Source organism: Tupaia chinensis, unplaced genomic scaffold (assembly GCF_000334495.1).
Source record: "Tupaia chinensis unplaced genomic scaffold, TupChi_1.0 Scaffold000667_1, whole genome shotgun sequence".
NCBI lineage: Eukaryota > Metazoa > Chordata > Mammalia > Scandentia > Tupaiidae > Tupaia > Tupaia belangeri.
This window is the reverse complement of record NW_006160189.1, coordinates 2228666-2250620: the sequence shown is the minus strand read 5'-3', so window position 1 is coordinate 2250620 and position 21955 is coordinate 2228666. Positions and strand designations below refer to the sequence as shown.

General features: G+C 38.3%; 1 protein-coding gene across 1 annotated transcript in view; it reads left to right on the top strand.

Annotated features, from left to right (window-relative positions):
- Positions 1-9669: 9669 nt before the first annotated feature.
- Positions 9670-21955, top strand: part of PI15 (peptidase inhibitor 15) — a 33447-nt gene continuing 21161 nt past the window's right edge. The window contains exons 1-2 of the mRNA XM_006159929.2: positions 9670-9829; positions 10357-10696. Of these exons, the coding sequence (XP_006159991.1) occupies positions 10424-10696 (273 nt within the window). The 5' untranslated portion in view covers positions 9670-9829; positions 10357-10423. The remainder of the gene's footprint in view (positions 9830-10356; positions 10697-21955) is intronic.

Below are 21955 nucleotides of genomic sequence, written 5' to 3'. Positions count from 1 at the left end.
TTAGAAATCAGTGGGCCCTGTTGTATTTGATAGAGCCAATGAGATGGAAAAAATCAGTAGACCCAGCCAATGATCAATGATCAACCGACATGACTTAGATTAAAAATTATAAACCTTGCAGAATGCAGTTACTGGGGCCTTTTGAGCCACTCTTTGTCTGCTCAGGCCTGCTCCTACCTCTCAGGAATGTACTTTTACTTAATAAACACCTTTTCCTTACCAAAAAAAAAAAAGTCAAATTGTGCTATAAAGTCAAAATAGGTGTAATCTCATGTTACTAATTCCCACCTACATTTCTGTTTTCCAGGAGCTACCACTTTTATCTCTTTTAATAGTTTCTTTTTCATTGTTAACTCCATATTTCCACATAATATACTTATTTCTTGATTTTAAAAAAATCAGCTATTTACTAAAAATTTCCTGTGGTAGCCAGTCTTCCAAATGACCATCAATAATTCTCAATTACTGATTCATGGCCTCGTTCAGGTCTCTCCCACCTGGAAGAGCTCTGAGTGACTTGTGGAGTCAATAAGAGACTATAGAAATGCTGGTGTGTGACTTGCACATGTAGGCCACAGAACACATTGCATCTTCTACCTTGCTCACTTTTGGATCAGTGACTGTGGGAAGCCAGCTTCAGGGCTGTGAGGAAGAAGAAACTGCTCTTTGGAGAGGTCCAAGTGATGGGTCCAAGTGGACCAGCCTCCTGCAAACAGTACTGACTTGCCAGTCATGCGACTGAGCCATCCTGTAAGCTACTCCTCCAGTCCCATTTAAGCCTCAGCCTTTTTTAGACAGTCAATACATATTTGCAGAATAACCGTTACAGTGGTTTTGATTGTTCACAAAATAATACTATGTTAAATGTTTAAGGTGATGAATATGTTTATATCCTCCATTTGGCTAATAATAATTCTATGTACATGCTAAGACCATTCTGTACCTTGCAAAGATGTGTAATGATTATATGTAAATCATAAATTACAATAAATATTAAAAAGAAGCTTCGGCCAGTTTCTTGACTACAACCTTGTGAGACACTGTGAACCAGAAACAACAGTTAAGTTACTCCCAAGTACAGAAATGCCACAGCTGCTATAGTAACAGGTGAGTGTTTGTCTCTCCTTCAAATCTCTCACCCTTCCCCATAAACATATAAATTCACACTTATTTCTTTTTGGTTTTAATAATTTTATATCTTTATGTTATAGCACTATTTGTTATTTGCATTATTATGTATGTGTAAACACTGTAGAGACACTTAGTATCCTGTGACTGTATATCCTTTCTCCTACAATGCTTTATAAATATAATCTACATATGTTAAAAAACAATCATGAAATATGGGACCAGCAGTTGGCTGGACTCCCATGTAGTCGACTGGATTTGAGTCCCAGACCCATTGTCTTAAACTCACGCCAGGCACATGTGCATGCGTGCCCAAGATCCCGAGAGGACAATGGAGGAGCAGGAATTGTGGTGTGGTCATTCCCCATGGGGGGGTGATTTCTCGCTTTCTATCTCTCTGTCTCTCTCTGTCTTTCTGGTGAGTGCATACGCCCTATAGCAAAAAACTCTAAAAAATAAACAAACAAAATAAAACAAAACAAAACACCATGAAAACTATCAAGTTCACTATTTTCCCTTGGAAACACTGTGTCAGACTCTTTGTGCTTCTGTTCCAGTGTAGACTGGTTGCTCCTAGGTACTCAGAAGCTTTTTGCCTTGAGAATTCCTTTCACCATCTGTGGGAATTCCACAGATGTTTTCATTTGTTTGTTTATTTGGTTTAAGTACCGTAATGTTTATTGACAGATATAAGTATATGAAATCAGGGTATGAACATGACTTAATAAATTAAGGAGACATCATTTTAATATTGTAATAAAAAGGACCAGTTCAAATTCTCGCCATTTGTTTTACACCCTGTTGGGTGGGTATTTCTTGAGTACTATATTCTCTTTCTCTTGATTTGCTCCTTTGTTTTGTTGTAGCAAATCTTTCATCAGCTTTCTAAAAAGGAGTGCATGGATCGTAAATTTTGGAGGCCTCAAATGAATGCAAAGCAATTGTATTCTAGTCTTACATTAAATATTCCATCAGTCTCTTTAAATTTTGTATTTTGAATGGTTTATTTTAGAATAGAGACACAAAAGGCCACTGTGGAACTATGGTTTTCAGAACTATTTTCAAGGAGAAAGTTCGGTCACACTTAATATTGTTAATTATTTATGACTTTGAGCTGCAGAAAATCTAGTCCGTTTTTTTTCTTTTTGTTTTGTACTTGAGGGAATATAAACATATAGAAGTTGGAATCATTTCACAAGCATCATTATATGATATATAATTAATCAGTTTTTGTAAGAAAAATGAAAAAAGATAATAGTGAGTTAAAATACAAATACTTAAATCTGGTTTTATAGTATCAAGTAATATAATAAGATATAATATATGAATAGATGGTAATACATACATGTTTTTTAGGACTTCTCTAATATTTTAAGATTGTAGTGCTTCTGTATTTAATATTATAATTGTTATATATATATATATTGTGAGAGGTTTTTGCTATAGGGTGCCTGTGCTCGCCAGAAAGACAGAGAGAGACAGAGGGACAGAAAGCAAGAAATCACTCCCCAAGGGGGGATGGTCATGTGGCAATCCCTTCTCCAGTCTCCTCTCAGAATCTTAGCACGCATGCACGTGTGCCCAGCGTGTTTAAGCCACTGGGTCTGGGACTTGAACCGTGGTTGACTACATGGGAGTCCAGCGACATAGCCATTACACCATCTGCTGGTCCCATAATTGTTATATATTTTTAATAAATAATATATAAAATGTATATGTTATAAACATAAAATCGTATAACTATATAATACTTTATATATTAATGTACACAATATTAATTAGACATGACTTAACTTTTTAAAGAATTATTTATTTTATTTATTACTACTTTTTAATTTGACCAGAGAGAAATGAAGAGAGATAAGGAAAGCGAAAAAGCAAGTTGCCAGGTCTAGGACCCGAGCTGTGGTTGGCCACATGGAAGTCCAGCAACTTAACCACCATGCCATCTGCTGGCCCCATGACTCAACATTTGAAAATATTTTCTGTATGTATTCCACATGTTTTTCTGAATACAATAAAGGCAAAAAATTACAAATAGAAATGTCTACATTATAAAATTGAAATATTTGCCACATTAGACAGCAGGGCTCTTTACCTGTTTTTGCAAAATTTACAATTTTCAGCAAGTTACCCTCTGTTCATGGTTTATAAGTGATTGTGCAATGAAATGGATGAAAAAAATTTGCAAACCTCACTCAGACATCTGTAGGTGTTGATAATTCTAGAATGCTACATGAGACTTATAATTACATAAAAAGTAATATTTTAAAATGACTTAAATTATGAAAGAGATGGTAACATAACTAACACAGTGTTATACCATTTACTAGGCTCTTTTAACAAAACATACAAAATTATTCATAATAATTACATTAGAGACAAGAAGGCTGACACCTACTCAATGAACATATGTGTATGAGTTTCCCTACTTGACACTGATCAACTACTTGAAATTTTATTTATCAATATTACACCATGTTTGTGTGGTGGGCAGGGGTAGGGGCGCAGCCTACTGAGTGGTGGACCTACCCCAGGACCCTGACCAGATTCCCTTCAGTGCTGCTGCTAATCTCATCCCACCCTAGCCTCCACCTCTACAGAGAGCCTTCAAGAGCCCAGACCAACCATTTCTAGCCCCAGAAATATTACTCATCAAATGTTGAAGCCTCCTGGATTGAGGACAGCAGGGACTGAAGACAGGGGACCTCACAAGAACCGAAGGCCCCTGTTAACCCTGCTTATCCCAGAGAAGAGCTGGATCTGATGCCTAGACACCACTGCTGAGACAAGCTGGCCCTCTTACGCATTTGTTTTTATTCTGTCTGCTTGTTTCTATGGGCTCCCACTCTTGCCTATCTGTCTGTTGGTCTGTCCCTGAGCTTGTTAACATAATAAAATTAATAGGAAAAAGAAATTGATTAAGCGTAGTTTAATGTGATGGGGTAGAGAAATACAAAGAGATGGTTGTTGGGGCTGGATATTAGCAATACAACAGTAAAGTACACCTTCTGTGGGCCAAACCAAAGTGGGAAGCTAGCCAGCTCACATCTAGAAACCTGAGTATACCAGGGTCATGTGTGCCCTTGATCCAGGTTTGCAGAGGAAGGGGTTGGATCTTAGCATAAATGCTCTACCTAGAGTGTTGTATCTCTGTCTCTCTTATCTCTCTCACTCATGAAATAAGTAGATAAGCTTAAAAAAATAAGGACCAGCAGATGACATAATGGTTACATCACTGGACTCCCACATAGTTGACTATAGTACTGGGACCAGGGACTTAAAACTCACGCCCAGCTCATATGTGTTCGTGCTCAAGACCCTAGAGGAGAATGGTGGAGAAGGGATTGTGGTGTGGTCATCCTTCCCCTCAACCAGGATGATTTCTCACCTTCTGTCTGTCTCCATCTGTCTCTCCAGCAAGCATATGTGCCCTATAGCAAAAATCTCTCTCAAAAAATAAATAAGTAAAAGAATAACTCATGCCCAGTGTGTGTGAGTGTGTGTCCAAAATTCCAAGAGGAGAATGAAAGAGAAGGGATTATGGTGTGGCTATGCCCCTGGAAGGTGATTTCTTGTTATCTGTCTCTGTCTCTCTAGCGAGTGCACACATGCTATAGCCAAAGAAAATAAAAATCTCTCTCTCAAAAAAACAATATGGTGCAACAAACTATACTTTAAAAGTATATTGGTTTGTTTTCAAGATCCTTGTGAGGCAGTTTGACCCTATTGGAAAAAGGAGAGCAAGTACAGAGTTAAATGTAGATGAGTAAAATTATTCAGTTTGCTTTTTAGTAAGGTCGTCAAAGGCAATGAAGAAAATGGATGAGAAGAGATACTAGAGTCAGATATCAGCTAGAGGGACCAGCAGATGGCATAGCAGTTACCTCACTGGACTTCCACTTGGCTGACTGCAGTTGCAGTTCAAGCCAGAGGCTTGAGACTCTAGCTGGGCTCATGTGCATGTGTGCTCAAGACCCTGGAGGAGGGAACCAGCAGTTAGCGTAATAGCTATGTCGCTGGACTCCCACGCATGGTTCACGTCCCGGACCTGGTGGCTTGAAACTCACGCTGGGCGCATGTGTGTGTGCCCAAGATCCCGAGAGGAGAATGGAGGAGAAGGTATTGCGGGGTGACCATCCCCCCTGGAGGGTGATTTCTCGCTTTCTGTCTCTATGTCTCCTATGTCTCTCTCTGTCTGTCTGGCGAGCGCATGCACCCTATAGTAAAAACCTCTCCAAAAAAAAAAAAAAAAAAAGACCCTGGAGGAGAATGGCGATGTGGCCATACACCTGGGAGGTAATTTCTCGCTTCCTGTTTTTCTGTCTCTCTCTGTCTCTCCATTAAGTGCATGAGCCCAGGGGTGTGGAAGGGGGGAAGAAAGAAAGAAATATTAGCTAGAAAGTGACTGTACTAATCCTAGAAGAAGATAACGGAATTAACTTTAAGCTGTCATGATAATGATAAAAGAAAAAAGATAAGATTGGTAAGATTTTCAGAGATAAGTATCTCTCTGTTTTCCAGAATTACTGGTTGTATGAAACAAGGTAAGAAAAAGGGAGGATCAAAGGATGATTTGAGCCTCTGTCCTGGGGATGACGAGTAAAACAGTAGTTTCTGTTTACCTGGCACACCATAGTTCCCAAACCCTTTCACATGTGTTGCATTCCATCGTTTTAACAACCTTGTGATTGAATTAAGATGTATTAAACAACAAAGTGTTCATATAGTAGTCTTACAAAGGTTCTCACCGTACTTTAATAGTAATAATAATAATAATAATAATAATGTTTGTTAGATGTTATATGTAGGTACTTTTCCCAGTCATGTCTTTTTTTCCTTTATAACATAGAGGTTGACTTGTGTTCTCTTCAAAGATACTTGTCTTTAAAACTCTCCATGTTTATTTATCCACTAGATACATGAATTTTTATGGTAGCTTATTCAATGGGCATGTGTATAGTAGGCGGTGCCTCTGAAAACAAAGTGATTTAAATAGTACTTCTCAAACTTTAATATGCATGGGAACCATCTGAGGATCCTGATAAAAAGGAAGATTCTGATTCAGTGGGTCTTAGATGGGACTTAACATTGGGTATTTCTAGAAAGTTCCCAGAGGATGTCAGTGTTACTGGTTCATGGAACACATTTTGATTAGAAAAGAGTTAAACTAAAGCCATAATCATATTTACACACACACACACACACACACACACACACACACATGCACACACACCCCCGAAAGGACCTTGGCTGAAGCAGGTGTGCTTATAACATATCTGACTTCAATTTTACAATCACAACTATTTTCTCACAGGTTGCAAGATGATGCCAGCTGTATACATATTTTTTTCAGTAATATTAACTACATTCCACTTCGGTCTCTGTTGGCAAGCAGACCTAAAGGTTTCAAAACATGTCAACAGTCTTTTTCAAGAAGAGCTCTCAGGAAGAACCACCTCATTGTTAGTTGTTCATTAATAGTTCTCTTACTGACAATTTGGATGTATGCCTCTTAATTTTGCAAGTACTTTAAAATTAAAATTATTCTCAAAGCATTTCAAATACTGGCAATGATGCTGGCTTGCATGTAGAATTCTTAAATCTCCTCCCACAGGTCTTTTCTTTTATGATTCCATATCCTTGTGGGTTTCCTTAATAGTCCGAAATTCTGCAATACAACCCATGTGTTTTGAAAGACATCTGAAATCAGTGATATGCCTCAGGGCTTCAGGATTAAGCAAGTATCAGCTCTGTCCTTACATAATTGACTCAAAGAGGTGATCTGTTTAGGTTCATCTCAGCAATCCCTATTTTCTCTTTCTCCCCTTCCATCACTTCTCCCACTCTTAGAGGAAATCCATTCATGGCTCAAACAAGTTTCTCAATGGTCACATTTTTATCTCTATGGGATTTTCCCAAATCAAATCCCCAGAGATGAACAATATCTCTTTCTGTACGTGACTAAAGGTAATCTTGGAAACAATGGTTGATGAGGTTCTAAGCAAGACAGTCACCCTAGAGAAAGAGAGGCTCGTGTTTACTTTTACATTAAAAGTCCTTTAGTACTCCCTATGCTGGACAGCTATATGAGATGTAGAAGTTATATGCTAATCTGTGCTGGTTCTAATTTCTCAAGAAGTCCAGAGATCTTTTGGGTAAATAGCTCACAAAGATTTTATCATCTAATCTCCTATTCGATTCAGTAATCTTAACATAGCATCCTTGAGACTCATTCAAGATGCCATGGTTAGTTCTGGAAGGGGTGAAATCTTAGTTGGACAGACCCACATGTTAAAAATCTACAGCTTTGAGTATATTCCCTCCAGTTGTAATGATGTTTTATTCTATTCCCTCTCATTTCCTATGCTTATATGTTCTTATATGTTCTTTACATAAAAAATATGGCAAAATCTGAGCTCTGAGAAATTGTTGCTATTTAATTGTTGCTAAGTCTTATCACTGTATTTCCAGCATAGGTGGTACTTCTGGTTTTAAACACCTTACTATCCCCCTACCCTTTTCATAAGGCTTTTCCCATAGGGCATGTGCATCTGTCAGAGAGAGACAGTCAGGGACAGGGAAAGTGAGAAATCACATGCCCAGAGGGATTGGCCATGACACTATCCTCTATCCTTTGGTCTTCTCCTGCGATTTGGGGCATTTATGTACATCACCTGACATGATCCTCAAGCTGCCAGGTCCAGGACTCAAATTGTGCGGTAGCGCATGTGGGAATACAGTGCCTTATCCGCCATACCATCTGCTGGCTCCTTTAGTGCCCTGTTAAGGAATTTGATGAAGGCTGTCTTGCCATGGAACATCTACCTTCCCTTCCCATTTTCACATGCATCCTTGAAGAGTTAAACAGTATGCAGTGGACCACGTTGCTGCTGTACCAACTGGGAATACATCCTAGTAAACTTGGCTCCAAGAATGCTGTGTCACAAGGCCATCGCTTCCAATGACTATGCATTCACATGCTAAACAATACAGCAGACAATCCCATTAGCAAATTGGACAAGTCAGTGTATTATAAGTTTCCAAACTGGAGAGTGGATGATTTCCAGGATTTCTATGCTACTGGCTGTAAATGGTCCACATGTTGTTAATTAGATCATGCCATATGGTATTTTTGAGGGTCTTTTCAATACATTGCCTTAATATTTGCATGCTTGCTTGACATGGATTTTACTCCAATGGCATCCTCCTAAGGAGGCACTTCTGACTGTTGGCAGCTGCTGCTGCACAGCCTCTCTGCTGTGCCCTCCACTAAGCTTCCTGAAGCTGAGCTATTCTCTGCTTAAAATTGCAACTATATGCTTCTAAACCTGAAACAGATGTTATCTTGGCTGCTGTCGTTTGCCGTGAACGTCTATGTTCACATTTTATACAAGGCAGGTAGAAAGCAGGTAATTTGCTGACCTCACTCTGTAGACAAAGAAAAAAGGGAAGGAAGGTGAAAGGAGAGAGAGAAAAGGAGTACATACATAAGTTAGAGGAATAAATCCCATGGAGACAGAGAGCAAACCCTTGAGCATCTATTATCCTAATACCATATGCTATAGTTTGGCTACTACTGATCTGTCTGGCATCCCTCTTGAGTCATATTTGTGGCCACCCAGAGTAACTCTGTGAACTGATTTCTTGATTTAATATCAGTTTGTTCTTTTCAGCTCCAATGTCATTTACTGTCTTAAAAAAAAAAAAATGTACTGCTTGTTACTCAGTCGTCTGTGTTTCCAAGAACTGTGCCCTCCACTAAGCTTCCTGAAGCTGAGCTATTCTCTGCTTAAAATTGCAACTATATGCTTCTAAACCTGAAACAGATGTTATCTTGGCTGCTGTCGTTTGCCGTGAACGTCTATGTTCACATTTTATACAAGGCAGGTAGAAAGCAGGTAATTTGCTGACCTCACTCTGTAGACAAAGAAAAAAGGGAAGGAAGGTGAAAGGAGAGAGAGAAAAGGAGTACATACATAAGTTAGAGGAATAAATCCCATGGAGACAGAGAGCAAACCCTTGAGCATCTATTATCCTAATACCATATGCTATAGTTTGGCTACTACTGATCTGTCTGGCATCCCTCTTGAGTCATATTTGTGGCCACCCAGAGTAACTCTGTGAACTGATTTCTTGATTTAATATCAGTTTGTTCTTTTCAGCTCCAATGTCATTTACTGTCTTAAAAAAAAAAAATGTACTGCTTGTTACTCAGTCGTCTGTGTTTCCAAGAACCCACGATGTCTCTTTCTGGCATTTTTTTTCCCCTTTCTTCTTTTTGTATGGGAACCAGGAACTAGAAAGCATTAAATGAGAAAATTAACCACTCGCAGAAAAGGTAGAAGCCCAGAGAAAAAGGGGTTTGTCTTTTATGGTTTACAGTTTGTAAGCTGTGGGTGTGACTCAATTTCCTCACCACCCACATAAAAAGGTTGCCACCCAATCACTATCCAAAACCCCTCCCCTTTGATTTTGGCTAGAAGACCCTAAGAAAGACTGCCCTTTCTGGACGTTGCAAACTGTGACATATAAAAGCTGTTAGCTGCTCCTGTAGCCAGCAGCCTTCAAACCTTGCAGAGTTTTGCTCTCTGAGAGTTTGTAATAAGACACATTCCTCTTACAAGAGTTCATACTGCAACATAGCAAAGAACATTAAATTTTTGGAAGAACAATATATTCATTTTGGCATTGTGCAGAGGTAAGCTATTTAGTTCAACAAGTTTATATTGCATGCATGAATTTTAAAGTAGCTCACTTTTTTTTTCTTTTTCTTTTTTTTAAAGAAATGAGATTGGATAACTGTAACTTTTTTTTGTATGTGTTCTATCACTTGGTGTACATATATGCCTAGGAGACATTATTAGCATCTTTTCTGCTGTTACCTGTAATGCATATTTTCTCTTTACTCTCAAGATGAACTTTAATTTCTAAAGACTTCTTATGGAAAATAAATATACAGTAATGTAGTTTATGGTAAGGCTTTTGGGTTCACATTCATTTTTAGGGTTAGTGGTCATGCTGTTTATTTTTCTCTAGCTATAGAACATTTCTCTCAGGTGTCTGCCTCTAACACTAAACAGAATGAGTAGACACTCTCCTGTAGGTACCTCCTAGGCTTGAGTTCAACATCTATTTGCATTTTTGGAGGAAGTCAAATCAAGTATGCTCCCAAATGATGACCTTGGACATATATAACCTCTGGACCTATTTTTTTTTTCCCCATAGACCCTAACTCTACCTTTCTGCTTTAAAGCCAAGTAAACTCGGTGGCCTCCTCTTCTCCACTTTCAAAATGATAGCAATCTCTGCTGTCAGCAGTGCCCTCCTGTTCTCCCTTCTCTGTGAAGCCAGTGCTGTCGTCTTACTCAATTCCACTGACTCATCCCCGCCAACCAATAATTTCACTGATATTGAAGCTGCTCTAAAAGCACAACTAGATTCTGCGGATATTCCCAAAGCCAGGCGGAAGCGCTACATTTCGCAGAATGACATGATCGCCATTCTTGATTACCATAATCAAGTTCGGGGCAAAGTGTTCCCACCAGCAGCAAACATGGAATATATGGTAAGAGCAATTCTTTTCCTTTGAGATCTGAATGAGAAAGCTTTAAATTGCACATTAGAAGAACCTAAAGGAACCATGGGCGTTTATATGGTAAGGCATACGGATTTTGCATATTTGAACTTAGGGAAGGTTCTTATGTGCCTGATAATGTTAAGTGCTATTTCATCATAGAACTAGAGAGAGAGAGAGAGAGAGAGAGAGAGAGAATCTACATAGATTTTTCTTCTGAGAGTTCCGTACCATTGAGGAAGCATCTTATATAAGGCACATAGTTAAAAGAGTGGAGTACATTGACTGTTCCCATTAGGAAGGGCCGCTTTTATAAAAACAAAGTCATATGGAACTATTTACATTCTTTATCTAATAGTTATATTTGTTAACAAAAATGCTTTTAAAAAAATTCTTAAAATTACAGGTTTCAAGTATATGATTTAGCCTCTAGTAGGTGGTCTTTTCCCTTTCTTGGACCAACTCTTCCGGAGCTCATCTATTAGTATCCTAAGAGAACATCCTCACTTTTTTCCCCCTTGTGCTTTAATACTTTGTCATTCAGATAACAGAGAAGCCAGTGTGCCTGCACGTGGTTCCAGCTTGCTATGAACACATTCCTTGCTGTCTTTTAAAAATAGATTCTCTATGTTTATAGCATTTTATTTTGGATGTAAAAGAAATAGAAAAAGTTGATACTAAATGAAAGAGTCTTTTCTTAAAGTGTCTTTTGGGTTTTGAATTTATGCAAGGTTATGGTTTAAAATCCAGCCCTTTACAACAGCACAGCTTGGAGGCTGTTTAAGGTGATGGAGATCATAATACGGTACTCTCAAATTGAAGCAGGGGAAAATGGTACCACTCCCAACTGTTTATAAGTACGAATTAAAATTTGGGATTTCTATCAGAATCCAAATTTGTTTATTTTATTAAATAAACTTTTTAAGTTTGAGTAATTGCAGATGCCAGTGTTAGAGGAAAAATAATGTCTTACTAAGTCCAGAAGTTCATAGAAGTACAATTTTGGCTCTATTAAAATATATATTCCTAGAATTTATTAAAGAGAGAGAAAAGATGAAATTGGTCCTCGTATTTGAGGAACAATATATTCTCATGATTAAGGGCTCTAGGGACTAGTAGTTAGCGTAATGGCTATGTCGCTGGACTTCCATGTAGTCGACCGCGGTTCACGTCTGGGACCTGGTGGCTTAAAACTCACGCTGGGCGCGTGTACGTGCGTGCCCAAGATCCCAAGAGGAGAATGGAGGAGAAGGGATTGCAGCGTGGCCATCCCCCCTGGGGGGTGATTTCTCGCTTTCTGTCTCTAAACCTCTCAAAAAAATAAATAAATAAAAGAAAGAATAAGGGCTCTAGAATCTAAATGTTATGGTTCAAATAAATTCATGACCTCCCTGTATTTCATTTTCATCATCTCTAATATGAGGGTAAAGGTAATATTTGCCACCTAGGGTTGTTGTGAGGAATGTATGAGTCGAGGAGTAGTTCAGTCAGATCCAACAGCTTAATAGATATTCAGTGAACAGTTTTTATGGATTCTCTTGAATTTTGTACAAAAGGTGCCTATTTAAAACCCATTCAAGATCTCAAAACAGAAACAACAACCCCCACAGAAGCGATGCTTCTAGATGATGTGAATATATAATAAGAGGAACAAAACCCTTTAAAAATTGCTATAAACTATGAAAGAAAGATGCATGAGATCCTTTCTAAGTTTAGAAAGGCATGATGTACAGACCACAGACTTGGGGCATATTTTCTGGCAGTCATCACAGTGCTAGGCAGCCTAGGATGCAGGCCAAGACTACTGAGCCAGCTTGGGAGGTGAGGTGACCCGGGTTCAATGACTAATTCTGCTGCTTGCTTTGTGGCCTTGTGCTAGTCACTTAATGTACGTAAGACCCGTTTCTTATCTGTAAGAAGTGAATAATATGTACACACCTATCAATAAAGAATGCACTTCACTGTTTCAATGATACTGAGGGGAAGGGAGTGTGAGTAAAGGCACAGGTGAGTACAATGTAGGGGAAATCAATGGAGGCCCAGCCCCAGCCATACAGAAGGCAGAACACCACTGAGTGATACTGGAGCCATGTGGGAGGCCTGGTTTGGATTCAAATCAACCTAAACATGCCAGGAACTGGGGGAGGGATTGTGGTATGGCAAGGCCCTATCAAAGTTCTCTCTCTCTCTCTCTCTCTCTCTCTTTCTCAAGACAAAATAAACTTAAGAAAAAGAAACAGGTTGAAAATGTCACTTTTTTTCTAGTTCTATTTTCCTCTATTTATCAAGAATTAATTCATTCCACATGCATTTGTTTAATTGTTCCTATGTGCCAAGCACTTGACTATTTGTTTCCATAGATGATCTCATTTGATAGCTCACATTCCCTGTGGGAGGTTAAGATTATGATCTTCACTTTACAAATAAAATCACTTAGAGAAGTTAATGACTAGGCCAAGGTGGCATGGATAATGAATGACACTGTTGGAATGAGATTCAAGTCTGTGTAATTCAAAAGCCTATGCTGATATTGATCGTGTCTTTTCATGTGCTAGATTTAGCAAATGCCCCACTGGGGCAACTCCTAGAGATGTTAGGTTATCTTTGTTTCTCCCCTTAAAATGACAGCTGAAATCCTGTAATATTTATATTCTGTTTGTCATTCCCTCTTTTTATTTTCCTCTCAAATATCAGAACCACTACATGATTTATTTTGTGATAGCCAGATAGAATGCTAATTATATAGTAATGGTTTGTAAATCCTCCTTAATTCAATATAAGTACTGAAATACAGTAACCAGAACAGTTAAGTTCCATAAAACAAAATAGGAACTGTTTCAAATATTGATGTAAATACTATGCCAATAGTTGATGCAAGCATATATTTATTCATTTGACACATATTGAACATTTGCTGTCTGTTAGAAATTGTTTTAAGCACTGAGAATACATTCATAAATAAAATAGACAAACATCCTTGGCCCTGTGGGTGGGAAATCAAAATAAACCAGTAAGTAAATTACTATAGAATTTGTATATGTTGTATATGTTAGCACATGGTAAGGTGTAAAGAAAAAGAAAACAGGTTTTGGCCAAGTTTTGATGCTGAGTAAGGGAGACAGGAAAGAGCTGATTAAGAATGCTCCAGGGGAAGGTGAGGGAGAAAGCCACACTAGCAGAACAGGGAAGACAGGGTGAAGGCAAGGACAAAGGCCTGGAGAAGGGATGCTGATCAGTCCACTTAGAAAATAAGCTTGTTTGGGGGCACCCTAAATTCTAAGGACTCTTTGAGTAAATGGACCATGAAGGATCATTGGGATCCTTCGTGAAGACTGAGAAACTTGGTAGGGAAGTACAATAGTACAACAACTTAGAGGGAAGTACAACTTCTCTTAGAAGTACAGACAGAATGACTTTAATTCCATAGGCTTGGTGAACATACAGATCTACATTTGACATCTTACCTTTACTTTAACTTGTTCAACATGGATTCTGACCCTGAGCAGTGTGAAAGCCAGCTCAGCTCCTAATCTGTACTGTGTACTCAAAAAGTTAGGACACCCCTCATTGTGACTTCCTCACAAATGTGTGTGTTCTGAGTTGCCAGTCATGTTTTCAAGTCATGCTCCTCAGTGAGTGACATCATCCAAGGATGTCATATAGAAGATAGTCTTTGGCTCAGAGTTTTTTCTGCTTATATCAGCCTGACTTTGTCTATGACTCTGAGCATTTTTACCATGCCATTTTAATTTTTTTGCATTTTAACTCCTTTTAATGTTTTTTCCTTAACTTAGTCCTTTCTTTGTAATCTTGCCCTTCAAATTTCTGACATCAGAATGCCAAATTCTTTTACTGATTTATTTTGTGCCTACTCATGGGGTTATATATGGTTTCTCCCTGTTGTGAACTGTGGTAGCCCTTCATGTTTATCACATTACTCTCATTATAATCAAACTTGATTTACAATTATTTGTGTATTTCTTAACAACTTTCTAATTTTAAGCTTTCAGGGTGCTAAGTCTATGTTTATTTATCTTTGTATCTATCTCTATTTTCTTAGACCATTTCTGTGTACCATGATCAGTCATTACAGATTTATTGAATTTCCTTATAGCCCTGTGATTTGTTGATAAGTAGCATTACTTTTTATGTTATTTATAAATATTTCAACAGATTTTTTCCTCATAATTTATAATTATATTTTATCCAATATGTCTGAAATAATACAAAGAAGCTTTTAATAAATCCTTAAAAAAAATCCCTTAAAAGAAAATTTATCTTTCTCCAATACTTGGTTTTGTTAGCTATTGTACATGACTAAATAAAACAGGCAATTTGAACACCAGTGTTGATGTTCATATGTCTAAGATTTTGATAAAAAAAACACTTTATTGGAAATGTTTAGTTTTCTAGAAGTCTATATTTTTACAGAGATGACAATATAGATATAACTTAGTGTGTAAGAGAAACTTCTCTACTCTTGGCTTCTGTCCCTACAATTAGTTTATTGACTAATTTCCAGAGCTCCTTGGATACCAGCTGTTTTTCATTCTTCTTAAGGGCAGCTTAAACTGTGACTCTAAGCCACAAACCACACTAGTTTCTTAGAATAAGAATTATCCCTAAAAGAATGAAATTGCAAGACTCACACATAGAGTAACATTTGTAGGATGTTCCCTGCATTCAAGTCAATTGAATATATTAATTTTAAACATTTTGAAGTTTTTCCATGAGAGGAGGTGATCCAAAGATAACAGAAATCTTTGTCTTTAAAGTATAAACAATGCAATTAAAAAAAAAAAAGGGAAGAAACCACTAAACACATCATTTAGGATAATACACTGCTGCCTAAGATTAATGTAATAAAAGGTACATACAAATACTGGGGAAGAGGCAAGTAAGAAAGTGATAATCTCTGGTTGGCCTGTCATGCAAGGGTCCTAAGAAGCATTAAAGACAGATGGTCAGGAAAGGCAAGCTTGGCTGTTACGACAGGCAGGACAGTGAATGAACAAAATCACTAGGAAAGAAAATCCATAACATAACACAGTAGCTCTATGTTTGAGTTTGAGAAAAGATGGTGAATTACTTAATACAAAAGAGATTAGGTAGACTGTGAAGGTTTTAGAGCAGAGTCAGAGTTGTATTTGTTTTTTTGTTTGTTTGTTTTGTTTTTATTTTTTGGCACATGGTATGTGCGCTCACTTGAGAAAGAAAGTGAGAAATCATCCCTTGGGGGGATGGCCATACCACAAGCTCTTCTCCCCCACTCTCCTCCTGGGATTTTTAGCACACATGCACATGTACGCGACATGAGTTACAAGCCATTGGTTCTGGGACTTGAACTGCAGAGTAGACCATGTAGGCATTTCATGACGAAACTACTACATCACTTGTTGGCCCACAGAGGTGCATTTTGGAAAGATGACCCCGGTCGTTGATAAGAGTTGATATTAGCAGTGAAGGTGACCAGAGAAGTGGTGATCATTGTGTGAGTCATACTGTGTCTTCCAGTGAAGGTAAAGAGCAGATATATAGCTACACCTCCACTCAGCGATGAGTGAGAACAACTAACTGAACCATACTACAAGAGGTAGAAGTCTTCATGGATGGTGTAGAAAGGTGGGAAAGTGAGGGAGGGACAACGGGAAGATAATGGAAATAAACCAAACACCTTAACACTGAAAAATAATGCATAATGTAATTTTGCTAAGTCAAAATAACTATATTGATAACATGCCCTATTTTATTTCTTTATTTGGTGCCTGAAAATATTATGTGCAGAGTGAAAGGAAGGACTTTCTATATTTTTTTTCTGGAAAAAAAGAAAAAGAAAAAATATAGATTACCAAGTCACAGCAGGTAGTAAAGTAGCAGAAAGCATGACTTGAATTACTTAATAGAGAACAAAGTCACCCATCCTTGGAAACAGCCAAGAAGCTCTTTCTTAGAATAATAATTTATGACTTAACAATTTAAAAATGCTAATTTTGTTTATTTGGGCTTCACATGTAAGAGAATGTGGATAGTGTAAATGACTTTTTATTATTATTATTGTTCAATGGTTGAGTAAATGCTTATGGGTGTTTACCTCATTTTTCTCCAACAAATTCCCATATTGTCCCAAATGGCACATTTCTTGTCATTTGGGAAGGATACCTCAATTTTCTTATTATAAATGTGAGAAATTTGATGTGCCTAACCTCAGTCTCATCAGTGAGTACTTTCATGGCCACCAGAAGGCCTCCTGAGAAGGGTTGCCAGGGAGCAGTGAACTGAGACACTGCTGACAGAGAGGCATTTCTCTAGCACATTTGCATTCCTGTTCTCTTGGACATAGAGCTTTTTAAATGTCTTGGCTTCAAATGGAGACTGGGCACACTTTGTAGGAATTTTCTTCCAAGGTGCACGTTGCTTACAATTTCTTGTATACAAATGAGGAAGGTAGTAACCTTCGAGGTTTCCTTTTGTTCAGCTCTCCACATATGGAGCCAAATGAAGTTAAGAACATTTTGCCTGTCACTATTTTAACACAGTCTTAAGGAAGTGCAAATGTGAAACCTAACTTGTGATTCAGAACCCCACCATCAGGTGGCAAACAGAAAAGCTGTGAATCACTTGGAGGCCACATGTGGAGTGACTATTTTTCCTAGTATTAGACTCTTTTTTTTTTCTTTTTTGGAGACGTTTTTGCTATAGGGCACATGTGCTTGCCAGAAAGAAAGACAAAGAGAGAAACAGAAAGCGAGAAACCACCCTCCAGGGGGGATGGCCACGCTGCAATCCCTTCTCCTCCATTCTCCTCTTGGGATCTTGGGCACACACACGCACACATCCTTATTGAGTTTAAGCCGGGTCCGGGACTTGAACCGCAGTTGACTACATTACTCCATCTGCTGACCCCTCAACTCTTCTCTTTTGAGGGTGAATGATATTTGACTACATACCAGAAAAGTAATTTTGTTGTGTTTCTACTATTTATAGAACCTACCTCTGAGCTAGCTGGAGGCCTGGTGGTGGTGTGAGCTGGATCTCACATGGCCAATTGAGTTGTCTGAGTTGAAGACCCAATTGTTTGAGAGAGCATATTGGATTCATGTATGTGCTCAAAATTTTGAAAAGAGAGAGAGATGGAAGGGAAGGGATTGCCACATAACCATTCCCCACTGGGGATGCTTTCTTGCTTTCCTTCTCTCTCACTCTCTTTCTCTCTCTCTCTCTTTCTGGTGAAAATACATGCCCTCTGGCAAAAACCAAACCAAATCAAAACAAAAATACTAGCACTGGGCCAGCAGGTAGCATGGTGGTTAAGGTGCTGGACTTCCATATGGCTGATCACAGTTTGAGTCTTGGACCAGGTGGCTTGCTTTCTCACTTTCTCTCTCTTTCTCTGTCTCTCTCTCTCTGGTGAATGCATGTACGCTATAGTAATTTTAAATATTATAGTAATAATATTGATAAATGCAATTAAATAATTCTTTAAAAAATAAACAAAAATCTCAACATCACAGCTGTTCCAAAGAGAGGATGCCATAGATATTTTGAAACAACCAAAGATGTCTTTCTATTTCTTCTGGTTAGAGTGTATGACTTTGGTGCTCTTCAGGCAAGAGCCCTTCAATATTTAATCTCACCTTCCACATTATTTATTTGTGGGCCTGGAACTGTGGTAAGGGAGTCACTAGGGAGCAGGAAGACACTTCTTGATAGGAAGTAATGCAAAGAGAGAAGGACATGGGCAAGGAATGCTAAAGAAGACTGAAAAAAGGGTGTTTTGGGATTTCATGGGGAGAACCAGCCTAGGCTTGAGCTGGGTGTAGGAAGGTAAGAAATATCCCCAGAAGTAATCATTTCAGATATTATATATAATAAATAAATGAATATTGTACAGGGGGAGCTAAGGAGGTACATACAGGAGAGTATTCTAAGAAAGTATATGATATGTTGAAGATGTGCATAAAAATTCAGCCTTGCTTGGATTTAGTGTATAAAGAGTGTTTAATAAAGTCGGAGAAGACACTAGATACTTATTTGGATTTAATTCTAAGATCAAGAGAAGCTATTGAATTTTCTTTTTTGTCTTTAATTGCCAGAGGGTCACTTTCTCTCTCTTTCTGACAGAGAGAGATACAGAGAGAGAGAGAGAGAGAGAGAGAGAAGGTAAAAAAGCACCCCCCACTGAGATAGCGTCATGCCACATTCCCTTCTCCATTGCTCTGTTCTGTTAGGCATGCACACACACATACCTGACATGCTCTCCAAGCTACCATGGCTGGGATTCAAATCACAGTTGGCCGTATGTGATTCTGCTCTTTAACCACTTATCTCCAGGGTCAGCACAAGTTATTCAAGATTTTAAGCACATTTGTTATTTCAGAAAGGTCATTCTGGTCACAGGGTGAGGAAGGGAGAAAGAAATGACAGAATGGCAGAGGTGAAAGCAGGATGAACAGTTAGAGGGCTGTTGAAACACAAAGGTGAGAGAAAATTGAAGACTCAATTAAGTTTAGAGCGGTAGGACTGTGACAAAGTGAAAGAAAACTGTGAAATACTTAAGGTACTAATCAGAAGAAGTAAGTCATCTATAGGAAGTAGGATTTATATGATGTGGCACCCAAGAAAGGTACCTCTATTTTTGACAAGGACCATTGAGTTTATCTAAGTTAGAGAATACAAAACTGAGAGCAGCTTTCAGTTTATCATCCAGAGTGCATAGCTAAGTAGCGAGTGTGTGGAAGAAAATGATTTGGATTACAAAGAATGTTAGATAAGAATACCAGTTTGTGTAGTAAAGGTAGGGTGGTGTCATGGAGTTAGAATGGATGGATGATTATACGTCTGAAAATCTGTTCAAGAATTTTGTAAAACAAAAATCTTTTCTTTATTTTTCAAGAATAAGTACTGAGACATAAACCTGCCAATGATCCAAATCTGTTTCAGAGGCTTCAGTAGCATCAGACCTATCTAGACCTCCAGGATAAGATGTTTATGGAAACTAATCATAAAACTTCAGAAAAATAAAAGTTGGTTAGTCTGGTGAGTCTAATGCCATGAAGTAAGTCTATTTGAAAACCATTTAGTAATAACGCAATAGTCATTCAATATAAATTGGAGATGCTTGGTTGTTTATGAGACTTTCTGAACAATGGCAGGGGAGAGGGTCAGTGAAAATAAAAACTAACAGCTTAAACTGGTCAAGAAATATGCTTGGCATAAAATACATCCTAGACCGAGGTTTGGAGGAATAGGATTTGAATGCTTCCAGTCCTTTTTATCCATAGCATCTAAAATCAGCTACCAAGCATTTTCTTTTTTTAAAGAATGGAAGAATGCCCAACAAGTTGTGTTTTTAGAGTAAAGTTTTCATGAAATCTCTTAAAATTTCACACTACATACTCCAAACTGAAGCAGTCCAAAAATGTTACTTAAGGACACAATATTTTTGTACTAAAAAGTGCATCAAATTCATATTTCATAATTGAGTTAAATATGAACATTCTACCCAATCTGTCTTTCTGCATTCCTGGGAGATCATGTTTTCGGCAGCAGTAGGGAGGCGGAAAGGCATCTGAATTCTTCTGACCAAGTGGGCAATGGCAAGATACGAGGCCTGTATGTGTATCACAGGATAGTTTAGCAACCGAGAAATCAGGTTTTAGGATACTATGACACTGCATCAGTAAAAAAAAAAAAAAAAAAAATTAATGAAAATGTCTCTCTGGCTCTTAAGTCCAGTTGTAAATGATAGCTTGTGGGTACTACAAGGACGGCTAGCAGACATCAACCCATGGTCTTAAATTTTAAAGATAAAACATATGTTAAAAAAAGATTTAAGAAGGGGAACTAATAAGTTTTAAAACTTCTTTTTTTTTTTTTTGGAGAGGTTTCTTTGTGTGTGCTCACCGGAAAGACAGAGAGAGAGACAGAGAGACAGGAAGTGAGAAATCACTCCCCAGGGAGAACGGCCATGCCATAATCCCTTCTCCTCCATTCTCCTCTGGGGATCTTGGGCACGCACACGCGCCTGGCGTGAGTTTAAGTCACTGGGTCTGGGACTCGAACTGCAGTCAACTACATGAGAGTCCAGCAACATAGCCATTATGTCATCTGCTGGTCCCAGTTTTAAAACTTCTAAAATGCTTTCTCATTTTTATCTTCCACTGTCTGTAAACAAACCTCTCATTATGTCTACCTAATTCTGTTTCTGATTATTTAGTTGCTTCAGGGTTTATCTATTTTCACTTTATCTGTTTGCTTGCTTTGTCAAAATTAACACTTTTTTTCTAAGAATTATTTTTCGTTTAACTTTATTTTTATTTATTTATTTTAATTTGACCAGGGAGGGACAGGGATAAAGAGAGAGAAAGAGAGAGAGAAAGTGAGAAAATAAGCCGCCAGGTCTGGGAGTCAAATAGCAGTTGGCCATGTAGGAGTCTAGCACCTTTAACCACCATGCCACCTGCTGGCTTCTGAAATTAACTCTTGATATCTTTTAAACTTCAGGCTGCCAGATAACATGATCACAAGTGCACTTCACACTGCTTTCCATGGTAGGTGGCTTTCTTGTTCACTGACACTACCGTCATTTCCGAATCCCCAATAAAAGAATTAGCAGCTACCGTTAAGTACAATCTGCTCTACTGGGGCTGCGCTAACCCCAACCAGACACTGTCACATCTAACCCTACAACAGTATTTGAGAAGAGGGGACAATCTTCCTCATTTAGAAATAGGAAGCCTAAAGTTTGGAGAGTGTAACTTCCCTAATGTCACAGAATAAGTAAATCAGTGATAAGAATGGGATTATGGGGTCAGCATTTGGCATGGTAGTTAAGCTACAGGACTCCCACATGACCAAACACAGTTTGAGTCTCAGACTCAGTGACTTGAGAATCATGCCAGGTGTGAATGTGGTTTTTTTTTGCCTAAACTCCTGAGAGAATGAAGGAAAAGGCATTGTGGTGTGGCCATACTGCCTGAGGAGGAGGAGGTAATTAATTTCTCGCTTTCCTTCTCTCTGTTTCTAACTCTCCAGCAAGCACACACAACCTATGGGGAGAAATCAAAACAAAACAAAACAAACAAACAAAAAACCTAAAAGAATGTAAGTAATAAAATTAAAAAAAAAAAAAAAAAGAATGAGGTTCTTCTACCTGATGACAAGCCCATGGCTTCCATGACAGTAGACTCCCGACTCCCCTTTATATAATCATTCCTCCTGTTTAAAGCCCATTGGGGAGGTACATTTCCT